General features: G+C 46.6%; 2 protein-coding genes across 4 annotated transcripts in view; both read left to right on the forward strand.

Annotated features, from left to right (window-relative positions):
- KMT2A (lysine methyltransferase 2A) overlaps positions 1-24,233 on the forward strand; it is a 40,067-nt gene extending 15,834 nt beyond the window's left edge. Inside the window, exons 9-36 of one of the 3 annotated variants that reach the window (XM_077189931.1) lie at positions 533-661; positions 1,514-1,627; positions 2,698-2,844; positions 3,095-3,190; positions 3,976-4,096; positions 4,287-4,400; positions 4,739-4,923; positions 5,480-5,653; positions 6,446-6,556; positions 6,806-6,879; positions 7,356-7,549; positions 7,858-7,964; positions 8,070-8,207; positions 8,714-8,872; positions 9,162-9,279; positions 9,359-9,437; positions 9,685-9,845; positions 10,473-10,658; positions 11,273-15,566; positions 15,878-15,958; positions 16,466-16,530; positions 16,911-17,081; positions 17,610-17,684; positions 17,957-18,131; positions 18,523-18,630; positions 19,077-19,160; positions 19,542-19,671; positions 20,023-24,233. In XM_077189931.1, the coding sequence (XP_077046046.1) occupies positions 533-661; positions 1,514-1,627; positions 2,698-2,844; positions 3,095-3,190; positions 3,976-4,096; positions 4,287-4,400; positions 4,739-4,923; positions 5,480-5,653; positions 6,446-6,556; positions 6,806-6,879; positions 7,356-7,549; positions 7,858-7,964; positions 8,070-8,207; positions 8,714-8,872; positions 9,162-9,279; positions 9,359-9,437; positions 9,685-9,845; positions 10,473-10,658; positions 11,273-15,566; positions 15,878-15,958; positions 16,466-16,530; positions 16,911-17,081; positions 17,610-17,684; positions 17,957-18,131; positions 18,523-18,630; positions 19,077-19,160; positions 19,542-19,671; positions 20,023-20,298 (7,866 nt within the window). In that variant the 3' untranslated portion in view covers positions 20,299-24,233. The remainder of the gene's footprint in view (positions 1-532; positions 662-1,513; positions 1,628-2,697; positions 2,845-3,094; positions 3,191-3,975; positions 4,097-4,286; positions 4,401-4,738; positions 4,924-5,479; positions 5,654-6,445; positions 6,557-6,805; positions 6,880-7,355; positions 7,550-7,857; positions 7,965-8,069; positions 8,208-8,713; positions 8,873-9,161; positions 9,280-9,358; positions 9,438-9,684; positions 9,846-10,472; positions 10,659-11,272; positions 15,567-15,877; positions 15,959-16,465; positions 16,531-16,910; positions 17,082-17,609; positions 17,685-17,956; positions 18,132-18,522; positions 18,631-19,076; positions 19,161-19,541; positions 19,672-20,022) is intronic. The other 2 variants (XM_077189932.1, XM_077189933.1) reach the window with 2 other exon arrangements.
- A 130-nt stretch (positions 24,234-24,363) lies between these two features.
- Positions 24,364-25,395, forward strand: TTC36 (tetratricopeptide repeat domain 36). The gene is made up of 2 exons (XM_077189941.1): positions 24,364-24,626; positions 24,863-25,395. Exons 1-2 carry the CDS (start codon positions 24,518-24,520, stop codon positions 25,387-25,389), a joined length of 636 nt encoding a protein of 211 aa, XP_077046056.1. The 5' UTR covers positions 24,364-24,517; the 3' UTR covers positions 25,390-25,395.
- The last annotated feature ends 111 nt before the right edge of the window (positions 25,396-25,506 follow it).

Below are 25,506 nucleotides of genomic sequence, written 5' to 3' on the forward strand. Positions count from 1 at the left end.
CCTTTGCAGATTTTTTTTATTTGGTTCTTAAAGATGTTAGGCTTTCCCTTGTGGCAGTATGTGGATAGCAAAAACCATGGCCTATGCCTAAGATTCAGTTTAGATGTTACTTTGGTATCTAAGATTTGTGTGTTGGAGGGTGGAGGCTAGCTTTTCCCTAAAAAATGCAACTACTTTAGTCTCAGAAATAGCTCAGTCATGGAAAAAAAGAATTATCCTAAGTAGACCTGAAGGAGAAGTGAGTAGAGCCTGTTTATACCCAGAGTTGCCCCACTGCATCCAAACACCAACCCATGCTTTGATGAAAGAACAATGTGATGGTAAAGCACATGGAATTAGGAGTGAACTTGCACATGGAATGCTCTTAGGGAATGGTTTGTAGAATGGTCATTTCCCTGCAGCTTTGTAATACTTGCTAATTTTGTGCTGGTTTGGGGGTTTGTCTGTAAATGATTTATGGTATTGGATGTAACTGCTGATTGAGTTCTAACGTCCAGAGTTGGGATTAATGCAGGCTCCTTTGCTTGACCAGGAAAAGCCCCCTCCTCTAAGCAAGCCAGAGAGCAGCACACTGAACTTGCTCAGCACTCTGACTAACGGCAGCAGTTCCAAGCAAAAGCCACCTACAGATGGAGTCCACAGAATCCGAGTGGATTTCAAGGTAGAGGACAAAATGTTTTAAGTATTTGAATGTCCGCTGGCTTTCAGACACTGGAACTAGAGTCCCCTGAAAGTGCTGGCAATAACTGCTGAGTTTGTGTGTCTGGTACCTTTCGAAGGGAACCGCCAAAATAGGAGCCTCATGACAAGTCACTTGGTTGATTTTTAAAAGCTTGTTATGCCTTTTTTTTCTTATAATTAGAGTACTGGATGAAGAGACACTTAAAGCTTTAAAACCTTAACTGTCAATGTGTGAGGATGAGCAAGAATTTGAGGTTTATGAAGAATGATTCCATTAAGATGGAACTTTAAAACCTTACCACAACTTGAGCCAACAAGATTTGGGGAAAATGTTAGTAACTTGTAATTCACAACGTTTGGGGTATATCTGGGGTTTTAAAATGATAATTCATGTACATTTTTGAACAGTGTTGAAATAATAATAAAATATTTTCCTAATAATTTTTCAGTTCATCTATAAGTGTTGATACTGGAGATCATAGTGGGATCTCATAAGTGTTTTATACAAATATGGAGCTTTAATAAAGTATAATTCTTCTGAAATTTCACTTCTAGTAATACTTGTGCAATTGTGAAAAGCCTCGTCCTGTTCCTTAGGTTTGCTTTCCCTAGAAGGAAGGCTCTAGCATGCCACTGAGTGCTCTCGGCATGAACAGCGCCGAGGTGTGACTCTCCCAGAATACACTGTAAAGTAGACTGAGGTAGACATTGAAATTATATCAGTTTGAGGCATCTTAATCACAGGCCCCTGAACTGAACAGTGGCGGGAGCATTTTGTAGTGATGTTGTGTTGCCTTGTTCTGCATGGTGATGTGTCCTTTTGTACTTTCAGGAGGACTGTGAAGTGGAGAATGTTTGGGAGATGGGTGGGTTAGGCATCGTCACCTCGGTACCTATTACTCCCAGGGTGGTGTGTTTTCTCTGTGCCAGCAGTGGACATGTGGAGGTAAAGCATTGTGTTCTGCTGTTGATGACTTAATTACAGCACTGTATTGTTACAAAAATAAATAAATAAAAATTATAATGACCTTAATCCAGAAGAAATCAAAATAATACCGGTAAATCTGTCCTTGCTAGAAATTGTCCCGAGATAATAAAGTGCAAGGTATTTAAAATCAGTTTGGGAACTCACATCTGATATAAAGCAAGAGTTTTTCTCTCTTTTAACTTGAAATAAAAAAGACTCCCCAATGGTGCTGACAGGTTTTAGACAGCCTTGACTTTTCCAGGTGTGTCCATACCTGCCAAGACGTGTAAGCTGTTACAGAAACATAACTGGAAAGGTTCTGATGCTGCCTAAAGAGCTGGATTGAGATGTGTTAAATGCATTTCCAGGTTTAGCTAGGTGCCTTCTCGGCATCTTCAGACCAGCTGACCTGGGTGCTATTGCTCTAGGAGGGCCTGGGTTCTGATGAGTGGAGAGGGGAAGAGGGGGTTAAGTTCTGGATGTGGACATCAATGCACTTGAGGTCCATGAAGGCCCTGTGGGCCATGGAGCCATCCCCTTCTTAGTCAGGGGCCCCCAGGGGACAAACGATTCCCACGTCCCCTGTGAGCCTGCAGTGTCTGTGCTCTGAGGATGATTGTTTTTCTGATATGACCACTCTTGTACAGGGTACAGAGAAACTAGAAGAGCTTTGTAATGGCGAAGTGGGCTGAACGGAGGGAGAGAGACTCTCTTTGCTCTGCATGTCCCTGCTTCATGCTCCAAGTGTGTCTTCTGGTGTATCTGGCTTGTAGTACAGGGAGGAAGTGAGGGAGGGAGATCCTGAAGAGCCCTATAGGCCTTTATCAATGCTCAAAGCACTTAGTTAACAGGTACCAGACTCCTGGTGGCTGTGAGGTGTCCAGTTGCTATTTAGATTACCTGAAATACAGAGTTTCCCTCCTAAAATCTTGTTCTGTCAGTTGTAAAGCAGAATTCAAAATAGTTCAGAGGTTCAGAGCACAAGCGGGCTGGTTTGGGAACTTGGAGCAGTTCCTGCTTTGCTAAAACCTGCCTCTCCCCCCTTGCAGTTTGTATATTGCCAGGTCTGCTGTGAGCCCTTCCACAAGTTCTGCCTGGAGGAGAGTGAGCGGCCCCAGGAGGATCAGCTGGAGAACTGGTGCTGCCGTCGCTGCAAGTTCTGCCACGTCTGTGGGAGACAGCACCAGGCCACCAAGGTACCCCCAAACTCTGGGAGACCCAGCAGCACCCCCACTGCTCCCAGGGCTCCTCTGGTCCAGAGGTTGGCCAGCAAGCATGTGCCAGGAGCAGAGCCTCTCTGCGCTGGGGAGGAGGCCTCTTGAGTTGCTCCATTGCAGCTTCCTTCTCATGACCTGAATGGGGGTCCAGTAAAAAATTTAAAAGTCCAGAATTTTGCATCCCTTTGCAGGGTGTCTGTACCAATGATTTTTTCCCTTATTCCTGTAGCAGTTGCTGGAGTGTAACAAGTGCCGAAACAGCTATCACCCTGAGTGCCTGGGCCCAAACTACCCAACAAAACCCACCAAGAAAAAGAAAGTTTGGGTAAGGGATTTTGATTTATTTTTTGGATAATTCATTTGTTGACTGATAGCAATGCCATGGAGCAGAGCTCTGCTGGTGATTTGCTCTGATGCAGTTCCTCATCTCTTCAAGGCAAGGTGCCTATTGCCTCAGAAGGTACATTTGGAAATACTGAGGTGGCTGGTTGATAAGATGTTCTGAGAAAGCAGAATTGTTAGAGAGATTACCCCTTTTTTCAGTTGTAGTAAGTCATAAGATCACAGTAAGTTTTTTGGTCATAGTCCCATAACATGGAAAAAGGTCTTTAAAATGGAAGTGTTTGGTAACAAACCTGTTGATACCAGTATTGAGAGACAATTTGGAGTAATTTGCTAATTTGTGTCTTTCAAGCTTTTGTTCTAAGTGCCTGTAGTGTATTTGCTAAGACTTTGTGTATGTGTTTCCTTCTACAATGTACAGAGTTTAAAAACTGTTAAAATAGGACTGTATATTTTAGATCAGAAGAAATGCCACAACTACGTCTGTTTTAGGTGAGGGAAAGGTGATATTTTCTTTAGTGCAAATATGGAGGACAAAAAAACTATACTGTGATTTAGTTTAGTTTTTTTCTTGTTGTATTATCACCATCTTACCATGGAGGAAGTGAGCTCAGTTTTCTTCAGTGAAAGTTTCAGCATTTAAAACTCCTTGTTCTGTTTGGTAACATCTCTGCACTCATGAAATAATAAAAATTATGAAATGTGTGGAAAGCACAGAAACTGGTGGATAAAAGCAAGTAATTCTTGCCAAATGAATTCTTTTTCCAGATATGTACTAAATGTGTTCGCTGCAAGAGCTGTGGATCAACAACACCGGGCAAAGGATGGGATGCACAGTGGTCTCATGACTTCTCCCTGTGTCATGATTGTGCCAAACTCTTTGCTAAAGGTACATATGGTTGTGATTCTTTACAGCAGGAGCTTCCTCAGCTGCTTGGGTTCGAATCAGCCACTGTGAGTGGGCAGGGGGCTGGCAAGGCACCTGAGCTTGGCATGGTCCAGGCAGCAGTGCAGGCTGGTTGTGGTCGGGCCTGAAAGTGCACGTAACAGTTCAGACTTCTATAAGTTTTTGTTTGCAGGAAACTTTTGTCCTCTCTGTGACAAATGCTACGATGATGATGACTATGAGAGCAAGATGATGCAGTGTGGGAAATGTGACCGCTGGGTCCACTCCAAGTGTGAAAACCTGTCTGGTAAGGAAATGCTCGTCCCCTCAGTACTGAAGAACATGACGCAGTGATTAGACCAAAGCAATCAAGTCTTGGACCTTTCTATTAGAGTGTTACTTTAACACACTCACCTCTTGTGACCTACCTGAAAAATGCCTGTGGAGTAACAACAGATAAACCAGTGCTAATACCAATGATATCCTGAAAGCACAGGATCCTCAAAGGCAGTGTCCCTCAATTAGCTGTACAAGCGGCTTTTGTTACATGAAAAGTCTCAGGCAGTAGGTGCAGGGCAGGGATTTTTTCCCTGTATCCTTCAGTAAAGCAATTCAGATGGTTATCCTATCTTCTTTTGTCCCCAGATGAAATGTATGAGATACTCTCCAACTTGCCCGAGAGCGTGGCATACACCTGCATTAACTGTACAGAGCAGCATCCTGCAGAATGGCGTCTGGCACTGGAAAAGGAGCTGCAGATTTCCTTGAAGCAGGTTTTAACAGCCCTGTTGAATTCCAGAACCACCAGCCACTTACTGCGGTATCGACAGGTAAGCTGGAGCCTGTGCCCTGTTACTCTGGCATTCAGCTGAGTTGTTGAGGTGTTGCTATGCTTCATCCTGCAGAATTGTCTGCATCATACTTGGAACAGCATGTGCTGTGGTTTAGTTATATTTTTTCTTTCTTTTGATGATTCCTTTGGAAGCAGAGAAGTGGGTATCTGTGATACAACTTGGAAGCTGAAAGAAAAATAGGGTAAAGTTCTTCAAGGAATAGGAGGATTTAGCTCTGTGATGATGAAGGTGCTTTTCTGACAAAAGAACAGGATCTTTGTCTTGAAATATACGCTCAGAAATAAGACTTCTGAGCAATGAGTTTGATCCTTTTGGTTGATGGTTCTGTCCTGCTGTGCACCTTGCAGGTCTCAGCAGAAAGCTGGTTAAGAGCTTTTCTTTGTTGCCCCTACATTTTGGACAGAAATTCAGGCCTCCTTTCTTTCACATTAGCAAGAGTCTTTGGACCAATAAATGGGCTTGGGAGGGTATAATCAGGAGCAGCTGCATTTCAATAGTTAACATCCCTCTGTCTTATTGCTGGTGTTCACAGGCAGCAAAACCGCCTGATTTGAATCCTGAGACAGAAGAGAGTATCCCATCCAGAAGCTCTCCTGAGGGTCCCGATCCTCCCGTCCTAACAGAAGTCAGTAAACAGGAGGAGCAGCAACCTCTGGATCTGGAAGGAGTGAAAAGAAAAATGGATCAAGGAAGTTACATTTCTGTGGTATGTCATGTTCCACTCTATTACTAGACACTCTGAATTGCTTTATCACATATGGTGTTCATAACTGAGCACCTTAAGCCTTTACTTTAGGAACAAGGAAGCAGGTTATTGTGCTGCTAAAAATAGTTCTGGCTGGCACCAGTTTATATTGGTCCAGACACAAGTAATTGACGCTTTTGTGGGGCTCTCTGTAGCCAGCAGTGGTACTTGGTCAGACCCCAGTTTGCTGTTAGTCAGACATTTATGTAAATAAGTGTTCAGGTCATCCTGAACATGAAAATTCTGACTGAAGGTCTGGCCAAATTGCCCTGATGCAGTTGGTTAGCTGGAAATTAAGGATTCATGGGCAGAGGGGTGATCTCTTCCAGGGTCATTTACAAAAAATGCTAGTGTTGACCAAATAAATTCTCTTTGCATACACCAGCCTTTTCCTTTTTTTTTTTCCTAGAGAATTTGTAATCTTGAGGAGCACTGTATATTGCAAAGTGCTTGGCGAATGTTGTGGTGCCAGATTTTGACCAAATCCTCATGAGACAGCTAGTTTAGCGGATTTAAAACCAGTCAGCTGAAGTGAACGGCTGTGGGTGTAGCAGCTGTGCCAGCCAGTTTACAAATTTAGAGGTCTTCTTGCTTCATCACAGCCAAATTCCCTTTCTGCTTTTAAGTTGATGCTCTGGTTCAATCTTACAGTCATCTGAATGTTCACTTGAACATTGTCTTCAAAAATTAGTGGGTGGTATAGCTGGGCAAAAGACAATCCTGTTAATGTGAAGTTTTGTGGATTTCTTACAGTTGGATTTTAGTGATGACATCGTGAAGATAATTCAAGCAGCCATTAATGCCGATGGCGGGCAGCCAGAGATTAAGAAAGCCAACAGCATGGTCAAGTCCTTCTTTATTCGGGTGAGCTGGCCTACAGTTACTTTGAAAAAATCTGCTTGGTATCCTATCCCTGCTTGTTGATGTTGGAGTCTAAAGGGCCACCACATTTAGCCTTGCTTGGGTGTTTCCAGGAATAAAATAATACATTGTCAGAGTTGTTAATGTTAATGAAATGTTACTAGTTGTGCTTTTACAGTACATTTTGGCTGAACATCTTTGAAGTTTTTGATATGTTGTCTAACTTTTCTAATGGGATGTTTTTTCCTTTAGCAAATGGAGCGTGTTTTTCCATGGTTCAGTGTAAAAAAGTCCAGATTTTGGGAGCCAAATAAAGTAACAAGCAAGTAAGTAATTGTTCTGTATCCAACTGCGACGCCCTGCCGTTTGCCAGCTGGCCAAGCAAAACGTATTGAAAGAGCCTGTCTGCGGGGTTGGAATTTCTGGTTTTCCTTTTTTTGTTTCCTTTTTTTTTTCCTAAGAAGTTTCGCAGTAATCCCATTCCTGTGTTTTGTACACACTTCTTTGTTTTAAGCAGAGTAAGCAAAATTCTTAATTAGAACTAGGTGTACTGTGTGTTGGCTTGTCAGTCCTGACCTTCCTTCCCTCTCCTTCTCGCATCCCCATTTGGGGTAGCCCTCCTGCATCTGTTACCCTTCAAAGATGCAGACAGCCACATCACAACCCTTAGAATGTGACTGGTGGGGAACATACGTGGGCTGTAGGTGATTAATGGAGTTGTTGCTGGGGGGTGGGTGTCAGCTAGCAGGGCGCAGGAGCCTCGGTGCAGCCAGGTGTGACACTGACTCCTTGCTCCTCTCAGCAGTGGTATGTTGCCAAATGCGGTGCTGCCCCCATCGCTCGACCATAATTATGCTCAGTGGCAGGAGCGTGAAGAGAACAACCGCACTGAACAGCCCCCTCTGATGAAGAAAATCATTCCAGCTCCAAAACTCAGAGGGCCTGGAGAGCCAGATTCACCAACTCCTCTACATCCTCCTACACCTCCCATCTCTGGTAAGAGAACTGATGTCAGGACTGCCAATCCCAAACCCAGAAGTACAGCTGTCTTGGAGACCTCTGTGACCTGAAATCATTCAGAGGCAGTAACATATGAGATGTTTCTGAGCCGAGCTTGGACCCAAGAATGCTTTTGCACCCATCTCTTTTCCCCCCAGAATGAAGGTTGTGCACAGGCTGACTTGCGCTTTGGTTTCCAAGCTGGCTATTGAAAACTCTTCTACTGTGTTCACTTACTGACAATCTGTCCAGATGAATTTTTGCTGCCCTGAATTTCAATATTGTTCTCTCTTTTAACTCTTAAGGCTCTGACAGAAGCAGAGAGGATAGTCCTGAACTGAACCCACCTCCAGATGTGGAAGACAACAGGCAGTGTGCATTGTGCCTGAAATATGGTGATGATAGTGCTAACGTGAGTATCTGCCCCATTCCCATTTCTGGAGGAGTTCTGGATGGGTTTTGTGCGTTGTTGTGTCCCCAGGAACATCTGAAGAGAGCATTTCCTTCTGTTCTTTAGGATGCTGGACGTCTTCTCTATATTGGCCAAAATGAATGGACACATGTGAACTGTGCTTTGTGGTCAGCAGAAGTGTTTGAAGATGATGATGGTTCTCTGAAAAATGTGCACATGGCTGTTATCCGGGGAAAGCAGCTGGTGGGTACAAGCAAAGAACACTTTGTTAAACTTCATGCTGATTTGGAATCCAAGATGGGAGCCCAGCTAAAAGATGGCTCGTGTGTATTTGTTCTTCTCTGTCCTTTCCTTGCAATATTTTTAACACTATATGGAGTAGAACTGACTGAAGATGTTTGGAAAGTTATTTTATCCTTGCTCAGTGCAGAAATATTATGGAGTGAAGCTTGCAAATGTGAGGACTGGATATGAAGCACAAGCAGGAAGGTCTGGGAAAGGCCTGGAAGAACCAGTCCACAAATTAAAAAGTTGTTCCATGTGAGGAATAATTCTTCCTCTCGCCTCCTCCTCCATGTCTCTCGCTTGTCTGTGTGAGTCACTGTAGTGAAATGGAGCAGCAATGAAGCGGGAGATCAAGCATTACTCTAAACTTCTGTCTGTGCCAAAAAACCCCAACTGACAACAGCAATGGTGGTCTGGTTTTAGAAGAGATTAATTTTTTGTATTTTTCTTTTTTGCTTCTGCAGAGGTGTGAGTTCTGCCAGAAGTCAGGCGCCACAGTAGGCTGCTGCCTCACTTCCTGCACCAGTAACTATCATTTCATGTGCTCACGAGTCAAGAACTGTGTCTTTCTGGATGATAAGAAAGTTTATTGCCAGAGGCATCGTGACTTGATCAAAGGAGAGGTAAGATTCTTCTCTCACTCTCTGCCTCGCTCTCTGAAGGTGGGGTTAGCCTGTAACTATGAGCACTTTTTAGAAGTTTATGTTGAGTGTTGTGCTAACAAGGACTGGACCTCATTGCTCTTAAAAAGAAGTCAGTAATACAAGTGGCCTGGGGAAGTTTGGCAAGTTTGGTGCTGTGTGGTAGTTCAAAAACCAAAAGACCAAAATAACGTTCAAGTAGGACAAACTATGTAGCATGCATGTGGTGGTTCCTTTAATTAACAAGTAGTTTTGTTGGTTCTTGTTCCAGGTGGTTCCTGAGAATGGGTTTGAAGTTCTTAGGAGAGTTTTTGTGGACTTTGAAGGAATCAGTTTGAGAAGAAAATTTCTTAGTGGCTTGGAACCAGAGAACATCCACATGATGATTGGTATGATCTAGTCTCTGGATGCTTGATCCCCCTTTGGTGCTGGAATCTGATTCACAGAACTGTTCCTCTCTCTGCTCAGGTTCAATGACAATAGACTGCTTAGGAATTCTGAATGACCTCTCAGACTGTGAAGATAAGTTGTTTCCCATCGGCTATCAGTGAGTATAAGCTGTTTCAAGACTCAATGTCTTTCAGTATATTTCATGTCAAGCAAGCACTGAGGTAACCTATGGGAAAATTGGCTGTAGTTTTTCCTACACTGTTGAGGAATCTCTGATTAAGGGTGTGCAATGTGTTCTGCCAGGAGGGCTTTGGCCAATGTAGTTTTGAGAAACGGAGAATTTAAAGCAGAAATGAGGTTTACTCAGCTGTTGAGTAAATTGGTTTGTTTGAATTATCTTCCAGGTGCTCCAGGGTGTACTGGAGCACAACAGATGCCAGGAAGCGCTGTGTGTATACCTGCAAGATCATGGAGTGCCGACCTCCAGTCGTGGAACCTGACATCAACAGCACTGTAGAGCATGATGATAACAGAACAATTGCCCATAGCCCAGTTCCCCTTACAGGTAATCTTTTAAGGACTTCATAGAAGTATATTCTCTGAATGGTTTTGCCATAGTGCATCTCTTAAAACAAATCTCTTAAATTTGGGCTAGAATCCAATTCAGGTTTCCATGTTACAGCAGCTCAAGACTTTAAGCTCCTGGATATACTGCTTTGAGAACTTGAGCCAAACAAACACTGCTGCAGGGATGGTTTCTAGTCTACAACTCAGGGAATCTTCCAGTGATCTAAAACTTCAGACTGTGTTTGGTCTGTGATATGGGGTTTATTCAATACAATGTTGAATATTGTGGTTCTGTGTTTCCAAATTACTTACTTGTATCCAAGGGTAAAACTGTGAAAGATTTTTAAAATGTTTCTAGTCATTGTCATTGTTAACATAGAGTCTTAAACTCTATAAATATATAGTGGAATTTCATGTGTAAGATGAGCAATTGCTACAAATATTTGAAAATGTTCTTACAAGAAGAAACCAGACATTATCTGATGTCAGATCTTTGACTTTGTGTTTATTTAACAAATACTCTGATTCTCCAAGTGGAACGTGATAGTAATATATACTTCATCAGATCGTAGCTTTTAGGGCTCAGTGATGGCTTATACTGTTGTTTCCTTTTATACAACAACAGAAATTCTACCAAAAGACACCCGAAATACACCTGAAATTGTAAACCCACCGTCACCAGATCGTCCCTTGCATTCTCAGACCTCTAGTTCCTGTTACTATCCAGTGGTCTCAAAGGGTCCCAGGATCAGGGTGCCAAGTTACCCCTCCGCACAGAGGTCTCCTGGCTCGCGGCCGTTACCCTCTGCAGGTATTTCTGCTGCTGCTGATTTTGATTGAGGTTTATTGTGGTAATATTTTTGGTTTAGTTCCTGTCTTTTTTGGCTTCTTTCAGAATGAGGTGTTCAGTTTACTGTTTCTAGAGAAAGCAGTGAAATGGCAATAGGTTGAGGAGGGGAAGTTCTAACAATACACAGTAGAGATGGCCTGCAGAGAAATGTACAACTAAAACAAACATTCTGTTGGGATGAAGAAGAGGCAGGATTTGCACCACATAGTAGTAGTGAGCCCAAAACATTGTAGTATCAGTTAGGGACTTAATATCTTGGTATTTTTCCAGAGAGAATCAGAAATCTGGTGTTGTAATTCAGCAGTTTCTGACTAGTGTTTTTTCTTTCAAACTGATGTTGAAAATTCACATCTAAAGTTGAGATACCAAACCCTAAAATACAAACTTGCTGAATCCTGGTTGAAGGTATCAGGTTTTTAACATCTGTCTAAAGTATAAACACTGTGTGTTGGTGTTGTTTGGCTAAAAAGTTTTGCTGGGCTTTAATTTCTTGTGTTTTGTCTGAAGGAATTGGATGTGCATTCATTGTGAAGATTTAAGATCATCTGACAGTCTCTCTTGCCTTTGTTTCTCAGGAAGTCCTACCCCAGTGACCCATGAAATAGTGACAGTGGGAGATCCTTTGCTGTCCTCGGGGCTGAAGAGCATTGGTTCTCGGAGACACAGCACCTCCTCTCTGTCACAGCAACAATCCAAACTCCGGATGATTTCCCCTACACGAGCTGGGAGCACTTACTCCAGGCACAGCGTGTCCTCAGTTTCCAGCATGGGGGCCTCTTCGGAATATGAACCTACTGTCAAAAGTACTGACCGCTTTGTAGGGTCAGTAAGCACAGGTCCTCCAAGTGCTCCAGTTCAAAGTTGCTCTACCAGTTCAGGCTCCCAGAAAACAGTGGCTACAACTGGAAATAAAACTTACCAGCTGGATGCATCTCAGTCTACAGAAGGGAAACATTCCAGCAGTTCAGATTTAGTAGCCAAAGGTGCACTTTCTAAGGGAGAGAAGATCAAAGCCTCAAAGGACCCAGATTATTTGTCTCATACTTTTGTTTCTGGAGGAAGCTCCAAAGGATCCACTCAGCCAACCAGTTCATCAGCTATGGAAATGAATAAAATAGGAACCTTTCAAGAGTGTTCAGGATCATTTTCTTCCAAAGAAGCAATACCCTTTCCACCTTTGCATCAGAGGGGCCCAAGGAAAGACAGAGATCAGCACATGGAACCTTTACTGCCAGAGAAAACGACTGCAGTTGATGAGATGGATGCAAAAACCTTGAAGGCTGCTGGAGTAAACAATAGATCTCCTGCAGCAAGTGAGCAGGTAGTTACTGCCCCCAGAGATAAACGTCATAAAGGCAAAAAGTTAATGAAAGACAGTTTTAAAGAGAAGCATTCCCTGAAATCTCTTACAGAGACAAGTCAAGCAGTAGGCAGTGATGAACTGAAAGCAGACTTTGGCAATCAGGGTTTGGCAACTGAACAAATTAGTCAGAGGTTATGTAATAATATTCCTGCTGAAAAAGCTGGTGATAAGTCTCCGTCTTCACAAGGGCCATCTAAAGGGACTGCAGTGCCGGCTGAAGCAGCCCCTAAGGAATCACAGGCACCCAGGAAACGCACCGTTAAAGTTACTCTGACTCCTCTCAAAATGGAAAGTGAAAACCAGGCTAAAAATGCACAGCAGGAAAGTGATGCTGAAACTCAGTCTGCAGGGGCAGACCTGGCTGCTTTGGCAGAGCCCTCCTCAGCTTCAGAAAGCCCAGAAGAGAACCCTGTAATTCAGGGAAGTCCAAATGAACCACCAACACAGGAATCTCAGAATAACACATATGAAAATTTGGCCATTCAAGATAACAGCTTGATGCTCCAGGATGGTGCTAAAGCTCAAGAAGAAGGCTCATACAAGCGGAGGTATCCAAGGAGAAGTGCTCGGGCCAGATCCAATATGTTCTTTGGATTGACTCCTCTGTATGGTGTGAGATCCTATGGAGAGGAAGACATTCCCTTCTACAGTAACTCAACGGGCAAGAAGCGAGGGAAGCGGTCTGCAGAAGGACAAGTGGATGGAGCAGATGATTTGAGCACATCAGATGAGGACGACTTATACTACTACAATTTCACAAGGACTGTGGTTTCCTCAAACACAGAGGAGAGGCTCGCATCCCATAGCTTATTCAGGGAGGAGGAGCAGTGTGATCTTCCAAAAATCTCACAGCTTGACGGTGTGGATGATGGAACTGAAAGTGATACAAGTGTCACAGCAACAACCAGAAAAGTCAGCCAAGTAACTAAAAGGAGCAGCAAAGAGAATGGGACAGAGAACTTAAAGCTGGATAGAACTGAAGAAGCTGGTGAGAAAGTCACCAAGAGCTCCACCGTCCACAAGACTGACCCCAAGATTGATAACTGCCATCCTGTGAGCAGGGTTAAAGCTCAGGGTCAGGACTCTCTGGAAGCGCAGCTGAGCTCGTTGGAAACGGGCCGCAGGGCTCATGCAAGCACACCTGCTGACAAGAACTTACTGGATACTTTCAACACAGAACTTCTGAAATCCGACTCGGACAATAACAACAGTGATGACTGTGGGAACATACTCCCTTCCGACATCATGGACTTTGTGCTGAAGAACACTCCATCTATGCAGGCCTTGGGAGAAAGTCCGGAGTCCTCATCATCTGAACTCCTCACGCTTGGAGAAGGTTTAGGTCTTGACAGCAACCGTGGCAAGGATATGGGTTTGTTTGAGGTGTTCTCCCAGCAGCTGCCCACCGCCGAACCAGTGGACAGCAGTGTCTCTTCCTCCATATCTGCAGAGGAGCAATTTGAGTTGCCACTGGAGCTTCCTTCTGATCTCTCTGTTCTGACCACTCGCAGCCCTACGGTGCCCAGCCAAAATCACAACAGGCTTGCTGTCATTTCAGAGTCTTCACTTCCCTCCTCAGGAGAGAGGTCAATGCTTGCCTTGCCTTCCACAGAGTCTGGGGAGAAGAGAGTGACAGTCACAGAAAAATCTGCCTCAGGAGAAGGCGACACAGCTCTCCTGAGTCCAGGGGTAGACCCAAGCCCCGAAGGACACATGACTCCTGATCACTTCATCCAGGGTCACATAGATGCAGAGCACATAGCCAGCCCAGCCTGCGGCCCTGTCGAGCAAGGACATGGCAGCAACCAAGATTTAACAAGAAACAGCGGGACTCCAGGGATCCAGGTGCCAGTATCACCCACTGTTCCCCTCCAGAGCCAGAAGTACGTGCCAAACTCCACTGACAGTCCTGGCCCCTCGCAAATCTCCAACGCTTCGGTGCAGACAACTCCACCCCACCTCAAGCCAGCTGCAGAAAAACTTCTGGTAGTTAATCAAAACATGCAGCCCCTGTACGTCCTCCAAACTCTTCCCAACGGTGTCACCCAAAAGATACAGTTAACACCTTCTGTTAGTTCTGCACAGAGTGTGATGGAAACCAACACTTCAGTGCTGGGGCCTATGGGGAGTGGGCTCACACTGACCACAGGATTGAATCCGAGCTTGCCTCCATCTCAGTCATTATTCCCTCCCACGAGCAAGGGTATACTGCCCATGTCCCATCACCAGCATATACATCCCTTCTCCACGCCTGCTCAGACAGGCTTCCCACCAAACATCAGCAGTCCTTCACCAGGTCTTCTAATTGGGGTGCAGCCACCCCCTGATCCTCAGCTCTTAGTGTCTGAAGCTAGTCAGAGGACAGATCTTGGTACTGCTGCTTCTACACCAGCTGCTGCCCTGGGCAAGAAACGGCCCATATCCCGTCTGCAGTCACGGAAGAACAAGAAGTTGGCTCCTTCTGGAACCCCTTCTGCTATAGCTCCTTCTGATATGGTCTCCAACATGACCTTAATTAATTTTGCTCCTTCCCAGATTTCTAACCACCCCCTGGACTTGGGAACCATTGCGAATTCAACATCCCATAGAACCGTTCCCAATATTATCAAAAGGTCAAAGTCTGGGGTCATGTATTTCGAGCAAACATCTTTGCTCCCACAAGGTGGGACCACTACTACTGCAGTCAGCACATCTCCCAGCATTATTGGTGCAGATGCCAGTCACCTCCCAGCAGGGCCTGTATCAGGCCTAACGTCGAGTTCCTCAGTGCTGAACGTTGTATCCATGCAGGCCACAGCAGCCCCTAGTACTGGTGGGTCAGTTCCTGGTCACGTTTTGGGACAAAGTTCAGTAACATTAACAAGCCCTGGATTATTGGGGGACCTTGGTTCAATAAGCAACCTCCTGATCAAAGCTAGTCAGCAAAGCCTTGGTCTTCAGGAGCAGCATATGACTTTACCACCAAGTTCTGGGATGTTTTCACAACTGGGAGCATCTCAGACTCCGTCTACGGCAGCCATGACAGCTGCATCAAGCATTTGTGTTCTACCCTCAGCACAGACAATGGGCATGACAGTCGCTCCATCGTCTGCTGACCCAGAAGGCTCCTACCAGCTTCAGCACATGTCACAGCTTTTAGCCAACAAAACCGGGGTTGCATCCTCCCAGCTGGACCTTAGCACAGTTCCAGCAACCACGCAGTTGTCAAGCTTTCCGCAGCTGGTCGATGTTCCAAACAATACCGGACTCGAACAAAGCAAGGCTTCCTCATCAGTGATGCATGCCAGCTCAGCATCTCCAGGAGGCTCCCCATCACCTGGGCAGCAGTCTGCGAGTAGCTCTGTGCTGGGTGCCACAAAAATGAAGCCAAAAGTCAAACGCATCCAGCCATTATTAGACAAAGGGAATGGAAAGAAGCACAAAACCTCTCACGCATGGGCTGGTTCTTCTGAAGCTCACGTTCCCGAAAAAGGGGCTGTTGCTGTACCCCCAGTCTCAGTTACAGGGTAAGAGGAGAGTTTGGTTTTGCTCATCCCTGAGGTTTTGTAACAGTATGAGAGAATCTTGCACTAGTTTCTCCAGCAAGTTGTGCAAGTCAAGGCAAATTGTGAAGTGCAGCTTTTGATTCTGATGTGGAGCTGGAATCATGATCTGGTTCTCTGATTCTTACAAGCTGTTGTTGTTACTTGTGTAATTCTGCAGAACTGCCAAATCCGTGTTGGCAATTCCCAATGGATACATTCCTGCTTTCCAGTCTCATTTATGGCACACATGGGTTGGCAGATACTTTGAATGTTCCCAAATCTTTTTCTTCCAGGACTCCTGCTGTGAAGGCAGATGCGCAGGATGCAGCCAGTGTAGATCAGCCATTGCAGAAGCCACATGGGCAGTCTGCAGGGTAAGGGTTGAACAGACCTTTCTGCGTGGTTCTGCTCGCTTGAGCTGAAGGACATTTGTTTGGAGAATGCAGGAAGTCTGGCATTCCTAGTTAAAATGCCTGGGGAGCTTTCAGTGGGGAATGCACAGTCACAATTTGATGCAATATGGAATCATTTTGCATTAAGCTGCATGTAGTTCTGGGAAGCTCAGTGCCTGCTGAGGAGATGCTCATTCAGCGGTGTCTGATTGTGTGTTGGCCTGCACCTTAATCCTGAGTAGGGCTGACACCGAGAGCGGTCACAGGCTGTGTGGAATTAGGCTGCTGCCCACAGACTGACAGAGGCTGCAAACAGAAATGCTACTGAGTAGAATCTTTTTGTTTGTTCATTTCCAACTGAATTGATGTCAGAACATTTGATCTGGAAAAAGATTCTTGCATCTGTCTAAGACTGCTGCTCAGGGTTGGTGAGGAAATGAGGCAGGTTGTTAGCTGTTTTTCTCCATGTTCTCCTCCTTCCCTCCCAAGGCAACCAGCTGCGGTCCCAGAACCTCAGTCAACACAGAACTCAATAAATGAGCAAGAAAATGCAGGTATGTCACTTCTTCAAAAACACCTAGTCTCAGAATTCTTCAGGACTGGGAAAGTGGTGTTTGAAGATCTGATTTTTGTGTTTGTCATTCTGTCAGGAAAAGGATCAGAACTATTAGTTTGTGTTACCCTTGCTATAAGGGGAGGAAAGGTTTGTTTGCTATTTGTAGATCTTGGACAAATAGTTTTGTCTCTGTTTTTAGTTTGTGAGAATTTCAGCACTTGAGATTTCACACTCTTACTGCAACACTCTAGAATTTTTTTCTTGGTTGGATTTGCTGGTGAAAAGGCAAGTCAGTAAGTTATTTTCAATTGTGGAACACCAGGTGTAAAAATCATTCTTTCCAATTCCCATCTTCATGCTGACTTCTGTCTTTTCTAGGCTCAAAAGCTCTTGAGGAAGAAGAGGGCACTTTCAGCTCCCCTCTTATGTTTTGGCTTCAGCAAGAACAAAAGAGAAAAGAGTGTCTTGGTGAGAAGAAACCAAAAAAAGGTTTGGTTTTTGAGATCTCTAGTGATGATGGTTTTCAGATCTGCGCAGAAAGCATTGAAGGTGAGAACTGCACAGTGTTGGTTTTAGCTGTCCTTACTAGAAGTAAAATTATTACTTCTGAGGACCTCTTACTTGCTTTATTTATAGATTTTAAAAAAAGAGAAAGAGAAATCTCTTGGTTTACAGCCCTAGAACAATCCTAGGTCGATGTTCCCATCCTGATAATGTCTGGATTCTATTATTTATTTTGCAGTATAATATATTCAGGGACCTATTATATATATCACTGACCCATTTTGTTTTATCAATTGACCAATGATGTTGAACTGTAGTTTGTCAAGAAACAGGCAATGTGGATCACACAGTGGAGTATTGGGTATCCAGACTTTTCCTCCAGACCAATTGCTGAACACCCTGCCTTATGCCAATATGAATTTGCAAGAGAATGAAAGCAATTAGATCCAAGGACCTTAATTTATGGCCTGTGGAAAGTTGGAAACTTCATATTCTCCAATTAGTTTATTTAAATATGAGTATCCCAGTGCTCGGATACCCTGTCACCATTTGTCATCTGTGTGTGTGCTGCAGATGCCTGGAAGTCTCTGACTGACAAGGTGCAAGAGGCCCGTTCAAACGCCCGCCTGAAGCAGCTGTCCTTTGCAGGTAACAGCCTGTGCTGAACATAGGAGAGCAAACAGATCTTTCTGTGAGGGTCTTAGACTCTCAATAGTTCCAGTTAACCTGCTGCAGGCTTTATGGAGGGTAATTTCTTCCCAATGGAAGGATTAGAGACTCTCACATAGAATGCAATAGCTAATACAGTGCTGCTGTGACAGCTGTGTGGTGTCCCAGCTCTTTGTGACAAGCTGCTGTACCTTCCTGCTCCAAGTCTGCACTGATAATTAGTGTTTGTTGTGCTCTACTTCTTGTTCCAGGTGTGAACGGTTTGAGGATGTTGGGGATTATCCATGATACTGTTGTGTTCCTGATAGAGCAACTGTATGGAGCAAAGCACTGCCACAACTACAAGTTCAGATTTCACAAGCCAGAGGAGGCCAATGAACCTCCTTTGAACCCACATGGCTCTGCTCGGGCTGAAGTCCACCTGAGGCAAGTGTGAACCTTGTCAGTATTGGGGTTTATGGCCCTTTGGCTCCATAACTTAGGCTGTGGCAGGGCAGGAGCGGCAAATCTCGGCAGCACTAGAGCTCTCAGATAAATGTTAAAAACTGGCACATGAAAATCAACCATTCAGCATCTTTGAATTCTGCACATTTTCCTGTGCCACTTTGTGGCCCCTTTGGTTTAACAAAGCTTTCCTTTCCTGGCTGAGGCTGTTACTGGAGGTTCTCAGAACCTGCTGTGTCTGCCCTGATGCACGGGGCTTTAAGGGAGGGCAGAGTAGGGGAGGTGTGAGACAGTAAACATGTCAGACTGTTGTGGCAACCACATTTATTTTCAGTCAGTAAAACAAACTCCCTTTGGTCTCTTTAAATTGCAGGAAATCTGCATTTGATATGTTTAATTTCTTGGCGTCTAAACACCGACAGCCACCAGAATACAACCCGAATGACGAGGAAGAAGAAGAAGTGCAGCTGAAATCAGCTCGGTATGCAGCAGGGCTTAAAGGTTCAAAGGGGAAAATAGTATTGAGGTGTTAAAATGAGCAGATCACACTTAGTTAAGGGTTGTGTGCTTTGAGGGGTATTTAAACATTGAAAGCTGTCAAGCACTCCCAGATATAGAGGTGACTTCTGCAGTAACAAGAGAAGTGACAGCTGAAGGTGACCACCAGACTGGTCTGCCTTCAAATGCTTCTTTTCCTTGACAATGAAAACAATCTGATGAGAATTTGAGGAGGAAAGAAAGGAAATTATCTTTTAGATATATATATATATATGAAAACACTGCGTTTATTTTGATTGTATTATCTGAAGGTTGCAGTGTCTAAATTGTACAGTGTATAAATTACTCCACCTTGGAAAGTGCCCCAGATAATACATGGCACAGAGTCTCGTATACAGGTCATCACTTAGCTGTGCCTCTTTGTTCCAGGAGGGCAACCAGTATGGATCTGCCAATGCCCATGCGCTTCCGGCACTTGAAGAAGACCTCCAAGGAGGCAGTTGGTGTCTACAGGTACGGTTTTGCTCTGGTACCATTGTCCGTAGGATAGGGGAAGGTGGAAACTGGAAACCTTCTGTGAAGCCAGACTGCAAAACTGAGGGCAAAAGCAGGCTTGAGATTTTTTTCCCTCTTCCTCCTCTCTGCCCAAGTTATGTATTTGAAAAGCAATCCTCAGCAAAGACCACTTGCTCCTTGCTGGCTTTACCTTGGTAATAGCTCAGATGTAGGCAGAGTGACCTGGTTGTGGTCTTGTTAGTGTTCCCTTTGAGAAGGGTTAACAGTACAACAACAGTGGTCCTTGTCACAGCCTGTTTTTTGCAGCCTTTGCAATCTGATGTTTTTGAACTTTGCTTGTCTCATTTGAAATAATTTGCTTTTCTTACTGCATTTTAGGTCTCCTATCCATGGCCGGGGTCTGTTCTGCAAAAGGAACATCGATGCAGGTGAGATGGTGATCGAATATTCAGGCAATGTCATTCGCTCCATCCTCACTGACAAACGAGAGAAATACTACGACAGTAAGGTGAGTTTTGGGCTTTTGTAGGTGTTCTTAAAGAGTTTGGGAGAGCTAAAAAGTGGCTGTGAAGGTAGGACAGGCCTATATAAAATTCTGTTGGGGACATCTCAAATTGTGTTTACTGATTTCTTGGGTTATTTTCATTCTAGCTGGAGCTTTAGAGGCACTTCTCTTTCCCTTCTGTGGTCTGGGCAGGGTCTCAGATTAGTCTCAGTGAATGTGGGCATGAAATGATTCAGGCAGGAATGTGTGAGGCCCAGTGGAGAGTGGCTGCAGACGCTCCTCAGTGCTGGGCTGTCTGCTGGGGCAGGTGTGCTGCCCTGCCTGCACTAATCCTCCGCTGTCCTCCCTGCACAGGGCATCGGGTGCTACATGTTCCGCATTGATGACTCCGAGGTGGTGGATGCCACCATGCACGGGAACGCAGCCCGCTTCATCAACCACTCCTGCGAGCCCAACTGCTACTCTCGGGTCATCAACATCGATGGCCAGAAACACATTGTCATCTTTGCCATGCGCAAAATCTACCGAGGGGAAGAGCTCACTTATGACTATAAGTTCCCCATTGAAGACGCCAGCAACAAACTGCCCTGTAACTGCGGTGCCAAGAAGTGCAGGAAGTTTTTAAACTAGAACTTCCGTCAGCTGCAAGTGAGCCCTGCAGGGCCTGGGGTGAACCAAAGCTTGGAGTGAGCCCCTCCCCGGCCACTCAGACAGGACAGAGAGGCCAGAAGCAGGAGTGAAGATGGACTGGGCTCAGGGACCTGAGACTGGCGGCTGTGTTTGTCCGAGTCCACATCTTCATGTCTCGCATGTGCACACTCACCCTTGTGAGAGACATGGGCGGCTGGAGAAGATCAGCATGGTTATGTTTTTGCTATTCTCATTTCCCCCCGCCCCCATATTTGTTTCTCAGCGTGGGGCTAATGAGTGGGAGAGGAGAGGGGAGGTCACCCCAGGCCCAGGCACAGGGCAGCAGTCGTGGGTCGTGTCCCTCTCTGTCTCCTGGCCAGAGCTCTCCTTCCTAGGGCTGAGTCATTGGTTGGGTAGTGCAGTATTTGAGCTTGCCTCCTGGGGAGAAGGTCTGTGCCTTGCCAGCGGCCCCCAGGGACTGCATGTCTGCAAAACACTATGTGTGAGTGGGAGTAGGTGTGCGGGGGGCTGGCTTGGCCGCTCCTGAGGAGAGCAGGAAAGAGCAGCCCACAACTAGACACAAGAAGAGTTTGGCTGACATATTGCTCTGAAATCCCTGCCTGAGAGCAGGGGAGCTCCTGGCATTCTTTGGCAAGGAGGGCTTGTGCCAACAGTTCGGGCACTGTAAATCTTTGCTAGCAAAGGCTCCCGTTCACCAGCACTCCCTCTGGGCCATGTGGGAGGGAGGTAGTCCTCTGGGTCCTGTCTCCAGCAGCTGGGTTCCTCCTCTGTCCAGCGAGCTCCTGGCACAGCCAGCCAGCAGTGTCTCGAGGAACTGAGATCTCTAGAGAGAGGAGGGAGTGTGAGCCAGCCCGGCCTTGGCCGCACACCGCTGTAGAGCAGGAGCTGGGAAGGACTGGTGTGGAGGCACCCGCTCTGCTCTGCCCTGCCACAGTGTCCCAGGCCTGGGGGGGCAGGCAGGAGAGTGCCCCTGCAGCCTGTCATGGTCAGTCGTCTGGGTGTAGTCATGTTGTGTTCCCCAGAAGACGCAGAAGGACACCAAAACGGAGCCAAAGTTCTCTGCAAAGGCAAGGCCAAGTGCCAGCTGGGCTCGCCTGCAGCATCCCGACATGCATAGGAAACGCAGGAGGCATTGGCACAGTGGATGAGGAACCAGGCCAGGTCTGAGCAGGCTGAGGGACACCACTGTCCTGGTTGGAGCAGTGTGAGTCCTCCTCCCTATGGGGTCTGCCCTGTGCCTCAGAGCAAAACCAGAGAGAGACAAATGAGAGACCCAAGCCTGACGGTGACAACATTGGATTCTGCTCTGTTCTGTTTACAGTTTAGTATTTAAGGTTTTATAAATGTAAATATATTTTGTATATTTTTCTATGAGAAGCACTTCATAGGGGAAAGCACTTATGACGAGGCTTTTTACAGTGGTATTATCCTAATTTAAGAGAATCTCTTTTTAATGATTTTTTTATTTTCATAGGATGGTTCTAGGAAATACCTGGCTGGACACAGTCTGAGCCTTTCTCCAGTGGGGGGGTTGCTTTAGTTTTGTTTTCTACTCTTGTTCTGCCTTTTTGACTTTAGTAACTGTCTCCGGGAGGGTTGACTGGACCTTAAACTGTATTTGCCCATAAGGATGGGGGCAGGAGGGAGAGCTGCCCAGCAAGGAATGAGTTTCGCTCTGTGGGAGGACAGTGTGTGACTCGGGCAGATAGTTTGATTCTGCCTTGCCCATACTGGTATCCTGCAAGGGTTTAAAAAGGAAAAGCAAGACAGGCTGAGACGTGACCCTCAATACCTCTTTGCTGGGAGGCCAGTCTGAGACACACACCTCCTGCCACAGTCTGTCCTTCAAAGGCAGATGGGTTTTTCTGCGCAGAAGGGAAAGCAGAAAGCGCCCGAGCTTGTCCGAGCTTTCCTGGTGGTTAGGTTGCAGTTGTTACAGGAGCCACTCTTCCTGGAGCTGGTGTATCCAAGGGCTGCTCTGAACCGGCACTGGCAGTTGGTGGGGAAGGGACTGGGAGTGCCTGCTGACTCCCCAGGTCTCTCAGAGGGGCATCCCCCATCCACTCCTCTCTGGTCTTGAGACTTCTTCCTCTGCCCTGAGAAGGAACAGCAGCGCTCGGAGGTTCAGAACCTGCCGATTTCCTTTTGTTATTGCACTGTGTGAGGATAATTTGTTGGTAACTGTTGAAAGCAAAGTCACATTGAGGCTGCATTTGTTACTGAGATGATTTGATGCACTGACAGTTTGGGAACGCACATACTTTGAGGAGCCCAGAGAGTGCCCACCCGGGGGATCTGGGCCCTGTGGCCCGGAGCACAGCTGCTCTTGGCCCTTTTCCTTCCGTTTCTGACGCGGGGCAGGGGCATAGCCCTCGCCATGGCCAAGCCCCTGATTTATCCCAGAGCTCAGCTACGCTTTCTCACCCCGCGCTCCCCGATTTCCTGGCTGCAGGAGGAGGTTCCACTGGGAAGCGCTGCCCAGAGCCGCCCCGCATGGGGAGAAGTGGGAAGGAGGGTGGAGGGGAGCGCTGTGCCTCAGGAGTCCCCAGAGCCAAGTGCCAGGCACCCTCCTCCCCCGGGACCAGCCGAGCCCGCGGGCCGCCCGCTTTGCTGCTATTCCCGTGGCGGCTGCCTCGGCAGGCGCCGCTGTGGCCAGTGAAACTCTCTGTACCCCCGGGAGCTGCACCCGCCGCGGCCAGCCCGGCTCGGGCACACCGGGGCAGCTGAGCCTGCCGGCCTCGGCCCGGGCTGGCCAGGAGCGCCCAGCTCCCCGTGTATGAATGTATATTTTATAAGGACTGACGCAGATCATGGTATCTGAAAATACTAAAAAAGGAACCTTAGGGCGTTTTTGGGTTTTTTTTGTACAAACCGACATGTTTTTTTTTAAGGAGAAGCGGGTCATTGCAAAGGGCTGGGTATCTTTTTTTTTTCTGGTTTTCTTTCATTTCAAAGCAATACCAAGTTCTTCAGCAGGACGGTCTGTGCAGAATCATGCCATTCACCCATACACTGGTCCACTCTCAACACTTGCAAATTTTTTTATAACTATAAATACAATATATATAGGAACTAATATAGTAATGCACCGTGTAATGAAGCCTAGTTCAGTATCGGTTCATGGCTTTTAATTCTCTTTAACACTATAGATAAGGATTGTGTTACAGTTGCTCACAGCTCCAGGAAAGCCTTGCTGCTCACTCCGCACTGGCAGCCAGGGCCAGAAGCTGGGAGCGGGTGGTTTGGCCTTTCCTGGCCCTTCTTGTTACAGTCAGTACTTGTACAACTTGGTTTCTTCCTTTCCTTCCTCTTGTTTTGGTTATGAATGTTGGGGTACCACCTACATATAGGGAAAAATGTGCTCTGTGCTTTCCTGGTATCTTTTTAACAAGGTACAGTAGCTTCGTCTATCGGCCGAGAACTATACTTGTGGTGTTTCTTTTATTGAACTTACAGTCTCTTTAGTAACTACAGATAGGTGAATAATTGTTTCAAAAAACAAAAAAAAAAAAAGGAAAAAAAAAAAAGCTCTGCAAAGGCAAGGTTATGTTCTAGAAATACATTTCTTGACAACTTATCATGTATAACAAAACTTTTTTTTTCTTGTGTTCTTCCAATCTACAGGTTGGTTGGTTTTTTTTTTGTTTTTTTGGCTTTGGTTTTTTGGGTTTTTTTAAAAAAAGAGGAAACGTGTCTAAAGTACATCAGTGTTAACTCCCTGCCACAGGGAAGAAGGAAATACTTTAATAGTTTAAAAAAAATGCTGAAAGCTCTGCAAAAGACTGAATGTAAAAATAAAAAGTGTACATAGTTGTAAAAAAAAAAAAGGAGTTTTTAAACATGTTTATTTTCTATGCACTTTTTTTTATTTAAGTGATAGTTTAATTAATAAACATGTCAAGTTTATTGCTGCAGAGGGCTCTCTCCATTTCTTCTTGAGAACTGAGAAGCTGCTTCTTCTCCAAGACACTCCCAAGGGATGGGAGCCCCTGGCCAGCACCAAGGGCTGCACGGGGTGCTCAGTGCGGAGCCCTCGGCTCCGGTGTGTGCGAGTGACCTTGGGTCACTCTGGGGGCACTGGCCGGGCGGTGGGGCCTCAGCCCAGGCTGCAATAGGACGAGGCAGGGTGAACATTAACTGGGCTGTGGCAGCCTGCTTGTGCCTGCAGCCTTGCCATAGGCCTCAGTGACACAGCAGCATGGCCACGGACAACGACAGGGCCGTCCTGCAGACCATCTTCAACCCCAGCACCCCTTTTGGGGATATCCCAGGGTTGGATGAGGAGGAGGAGGATGTCCAGGACGAAGGTGAGTGATGCTGCATCAGGTTCTCGCTGGAATTGCCAGCAGGGTCCCCACAGGGCAAGCAGGTGGGCAGGGAAGGAGGCTCTGCAGGCTGGGAGCAGAGCCTGCTTGAGGAGGCTCCCTGCCCTGTGTCTGTTCCCTTCTGGACAGGGAGTGCAGGGTGGCAGTGGGACTGGGCCCCGTGGGTCGTCCTGGTGCCTCCACTTCCCAGTCACGGTCTCCCGTTTGCACTGCAACAGTGGAAGCTTTTCCGTTGGAGCTGCTGGATCAAGTGCGGGAGCTGGAGCTACAGGGGGTTTCTGCGGCTGAGTCAGGAGACATCAGCACGGCCCTGGAGCGGTTCAACGAGGCCATTCGCCAGCTGCCCGAGCGCGCCTCGGGCTACAACAACCGGGCCCAGGCCCTGCGTTTGCGCGGAGACGTGGCAGGTGAGCAGCGCCGGTGCGGGCGGTCTCCTGGAAGCCCCAGCCCCTACCAACACCTGCCCTCGTTGCCAGGCGCCCTGCAGGACCTGGACGCTGCCATACGGCTGAGCCGCGGCCGCGGCCGTGCCGCCTGCCAGAGCTTCGTGCAGCGCGGCCTCATCCACCGGCTGCAGGCGCGGGACGAGGACGCCCGGCGGGACTTCGAGCGCGCAGCGCGCTTGGGCAGCGCCTTCGCCCGACAGCAGCTCGTGCTCCTCAACCCCTACTCTGCGCTCTGCAACCAGATGCTCTGCGAGATGCTCGGTCGGCTGCGCAACCCCGATGGGACCGGGAGCGACTGAGACGGGCAGGAGATGGGCTGGGTAGAGCCGTGCTCCTGAGCTGGCCCAGGCAGACATGTCTGAAAGGTCCAGAAAAGGTCCACCTCAGGTGCCAGAGCTCCTGTTCCTCCCTCTGGC

This window comes from Agelaius phoeniceus, chromosome 23 (genome assembly GCF_051311805.1).
Source record: "Agelaius phoeniceus isolate bAgePho1 chromosome 23, bAgePho1.hap1, whole genome shotgun sequence".
Taxonomy (NCBI): Eukaryota; Metazoa; Chordata; class Aves; order Passeriformes; family Icteridae; genus Agelaius; species Agelaius phoeniceus.